Source organism: Myxine glutinosa, chromosome 7, assembly GCF_964187855.1.
Source record: "Myxine glutinosa chromosome 7, kmMyxGlut1.1, whole genome shotgun sequence".
Classification (NCBI taxonomy): domain Eukaryota; kingdom Metazoa; phylum Chordata; class Myxini; order Myxiniformes; family Myxinidae; genus Myxine; species Myxine glutinosa.
Window position 1 is genome coordinate 151544577 of NC_136267.1, and position 4597 is coordinate 151549173.

The 4597-nt window shown below is 43.2% G+C and overlaps 1 protein-coding gene across 1 annotated transcript in view; it reads right to left on the reverse strand.

Moving 5' to 3' along the window:
* Window positions 1-210: 210 nt before the first annotated feature.
* The window catches only part of LOC137431745 (fidgetin-like), a 6638-nt gene continuing 2251 nt past the window's right edge, over window positions 211-4597 (reverse strand). The window contains exon 1 of the mRNA XM_078782424.1: window positions 211-4597. This exon is cut by the window's right edge and continues 2251 nt beyond it. Within this exon, the coding sequence (XP_078638550.1) occupies window positions 4551-4597 (47 nt within the window). The 3' untranslated portion in view covers window positions 211-4550.

The window sequence follows — 4597 nt, forward strand, 5'->3', positions numbered from 1 at the left end:
GTTTTTTTGCCAAGTAACAAACCGACAAACTCAAATGCAATACCCTCTCCTCCGGCGAGGGTAATAACATGACCCTCTGTGGTGGCTCCCGTAGGGAGCGGGTGTTTCTGGTAAAATAAAAGCAAGAAGGGCTTTAAACATTCTCACAATTGGACCGAAGTTTTGAACATTTTAGAACCGCAAACACACAAATCAATATCGGATAAATGATTGGTTCTGTTGTCTTTATTAACATTCAACAATGAAACAATAAAGTACTGTACATGTCGTAATCAACTCAAATTTGATAACAGTATGCACACAATCAGAAAATGGCCGTCACAAGTTGGTGTACGGGTAGAAAGATGTTACCCATTACTTTTTTGTCATTTGTGGTGATGGTGGTGATGTGATAAGTACTTTGATGGTGATGACTCTCCAGAATGCATCAGCAACGTCGTCATGGAAGATGCCGAAACCAAAGGCATCGCACACTAAGCAAAAGGCAATGGAACACCGGTGCTGTGATCTATTTTGGAAATAGAGGTCACCACGCATTAGCGAAACTAAGTGCTATTACAACATGCATTCTGATCAGGCCCAAAATTGGTCAGAAACAGAATGTGTGCATCTTGTTTGAAAGAGCGATATTCTTTAGCGGAACACACCTTCATCTAAAACTTAAGTGCAATTATTCTTTATGGCGTACTCGTTTCCCCCACCTAGACGTTTGCTGCATTAAATCTATCACCTGTGGTAACCTCAGCTCCAAAACAGCAACAATGGATCCATTGGTGAAGTCGTCATGCCGGAAAATGCAACATGTGACGTGGTGGGACACTACAGTAGTTCAGATCAGAAAAAGAAAACAATTATATTCCCTCTGTAATACTGTTTCTATTTTATTTCTTTTTTAAAAGGCATTCTGAGGTAGATTCTGTTTTTTTAATTTTTTTTTTGCTAAAATATACACTGTACTAAAAGATAGACATTGATAACGTGAAATAAATATCAGCTACAATGTACAAAGCATCGTATTGAGGTAGAGTTGGTCGAAGCCTGAACGGCCTGAAGCAGGCTGAAAGAGCAAAATGCCTGAGCTCACGAGTCAGAGAAACACTTCTTTCTCATTAGGGGGACCCGGCCACCAACTCCATTTCCCTTTTGAACAGCTGGTGAGAAATGCCGTCGGGATAAACTGAAATTGGCATTCACATCTTTTGAAACGAGTGTCCATACAATATACTTGGCTAACCATGTACAATATTTTCAAACCCCATTAAAAAGTTACCGTTATGGACAAATCTTTTCGTGACGGATTATTTTACATTTTTTTTTTCTACTTTGGCTTAAAAAAAAAACTCTTGCACAGATTAAACACCCACCATACTGTTTTCTTAAAGCTACCATCTACGTCCTATTCTTAAACATCATGCCTTCTGTTGAACAAATGGTGATCTTGCATATTTAAAAAATTATAAAATAAATCCCTAGATGCTGATGTCCTCCTCCCTCCTCCTCCCAACAGGTAGAGCTGGGATTTCTTGGCTGGTTCTCGATACCGGCCAAACTCCTGACGCACCGGATGACCGTCTATAGCTTGCGTCACATAGCATTTCGTCGAGATCTTGCAGAAATGATGCGCAGAAAAGATCTCGGACGAGTTTCCACTTGAAGAGAACGGATCACTTTCACCTGTGTATTTATCGGTACTATTCAGTAGAGGCTTCAAAAAGTGCTGAATCAACATTCAAATGCTTTTTATTACTACGTCGGGGAGCTTGAAGCAGTGAGACTTTCCAGGACTTGGAGTTTTGGAGTCGAGATGAAAACCACAAGCAGAACAGGTCTGGCTTTGTTTAAAGCGGAGCTGCTGGGACGGGAAATCCCTGGCCTCATAAGTGCCGGTGAACACACGAACCCCGGGCGCCTTCGCACTTGCTTAACAGATTTGGCTTTGTGAGGCCTACATCGGGCCCCTCTGCCCACCGTAACTACTCTTCCCACGATAAATCATATTTATTGCCCGCGATGCGATACGGCGCTGGTCCTGCCCAACGGCCCACCTCCTGTCGCCGTGAAACAATGGCACAATTTACTTTGGGGGCTCTTCGAAACGTGCGGCGAGGATCGCAGATGTTCCGTCGCGACCCGTTTTTCTCGGCATTCTGCGAGCGTTGGAAACGAGGCGGCCGACGGGAAGACGAGCTGAAAGCTGCCTTTGTCTCGCCTGGCATTGTGGTCACAGGATTGTGAGAGGTTCCTAAAAGAGACTTTTGTATTTGTGTACAGAGCTTTCTTTTGGGGAGGTTTAATATGCCTGGAATGGTATTTTCAAAAGCACTTTCTTTAACCGGCCCTTTTACATTTTTGGTTCGACAAAACGTTTGGCCATTTGTATTCGACGTAAAAATACAAACTGCCGTCGCTATTATCTGTTGTAAAATATCGCCCAGTGACTACAGGCATCGGTTACCTTCAGTGTATCAACCGCAGGTGATTATGTTATGATAAACGTCAATATATGAAACGAGCTTCAACAAGCAGCCACGGAATGCAGTTTTTCCCTTTGCGCTTCGCCAAACAAGTCCATCAGTGGAGAAGAACTTTCTAATGTATTTTTTTCCCCTGCCTTGACCAAAATCAACATGTTAAGCAACGCATACCGCAGGCATGCCAAGCTCTGACCTTTTGCCTCGTGACACGCACCTCGATGGCTGCTGATGTTCAATGATATAGTACAGACTTTTGGTATAAGCAAGCACAGGATGACTCGCAGCTTATCACACGAGCACCGTGATATAGGCCTTTCCAAACGGGCACCCAATCCAGCATTAACAACCCACGCCAACCGCTCATGGCTGGGAAATATGCTCGACCACCGTAGCTGGCTCGCCACAACGTGGCCAACGTAAACGAAATGCAATCACACCGTGGTAACACCATGAACACCAAACGCAAGGTCACAGTTAAAGCTTGGAGAACACAGAAATCACATCCTGCTCGGTACATTCAGTGTCACTTCTGTTCTTCCCACTTGGCTTCAAGTAATGAGGTTAACGTGTTGTGAAATAAATGTGGGCTTTATACATAGTGCCTTTTGAAAACATTCACTCTGAGGTATGAATTGTATGAATGAGCTCACGCTGCTGGAAAGAGTGATGGGAAAATGGAGCTTCCGAGGATGCTGTCCGTTAAGAACGCAGCGAATGCAAACACAAGCACAAAGGAAAAGGAAGAATTCCAGATCCAGCAGCGGATCTAGGGCACCGAAAGAAAAATGAGACCATGTGTCTGGATGATCCACAAAAAAGAAAAAACCTCAACTGGTAAATAAAGAAGAAAATTACAGCAAAAAGAAAAGAAAAGGACTAAATGATTTAAAAGTCCTCTTTAAAAGGCCCGATTAAAAAGACATGCTTCAATCGTAGTGGGTTTTTGTTGTTTTCGTTGCGCTCCATGGTTTTCCCAGAAAATGCAAGCATCTCTCAGGCATGATTACTTTGGCGTACCATACCCCATATTATGAATGGGTTTTTAGACTGGGAGCCATCTATTTAATGCATACGCAAATGGCAGGTCCACTTCTTCCCCGCCCCCCACATTTTCCAAAGTGTGCCCAATACACGCTTCTTCCCTCTCTATCTCCTCATAGTCCCCTTTGCATTCTCTGCCCACTCATTCCACACTACCCAAACCCTCCTTTCTCTCACATAGCCCCCTTCCCTTCCTTTTCTCAATTCCAATTTCGTCCTCCGACCTCCCCCTACTTTGTGCATATGGAATAAATAGATGACCCCCACAGCAGCAGCATCTATCAGAAAGAGCACACCTGTTACGATGGCTCAGTACTCAGCGGTACACACATACGCCTCCCTCCTTGATGGTTACAAGCTCACTCAGAGTACTCACAAACCATGTTAAAACAAAAGCCACAATTACGTAGCCCTCTATCCATTGTTGTTTTAAAGCATCATACTGCTGCTTCTGCAGAGCAGACTGCAACAAACCAGTTGAGGCAATTCGCAACATCGCAATGACATATTTTCATGATTGCAAAGTAAAAAAAAGCCTCCTGCATTATACTTGTTCAGCTGTAATGATAAAACTACGATTATTATACATCGGTGATGTTAATTCGCTGCTTGTTAAAAGTAAATTTGAAGGAAAACAACATTTGATTCAAGACATTCCTCTCCAGAATTGAGAAGATTCTGTATGATGGTATGTGCTTCGTCGCATCACTCTCACTCATGATGTAATCTAAAGTTATGGTGAACTGTTACAATTGCAGCCTGAGGCCGAGTGTCTGTGCTCTGTTCCTGCTCAGGTCTCCAGTGTAAGAATCCTGCACGTTGCTGAACAGCAGAATACAGCCAAAATCGACATGAAAACCCAAGCAAATAATGCCCTTGAAAGAGAAACCGTTGAAAGCCCTGAGACAATTAATGCTGAAGAAGGTAGATGGGGGAAATGCAGGTCGAGAAGGGCATAGGCAGAAAATTAAGAGCAAAAAAAGAAAAGAAAGAAATTAAAATAAAGGTACAACAAAAAAATTGATTGGCAGATCATCAGGCCTGCCCACCACCATATTGCTTGTCAAACTCGACGTACGTCT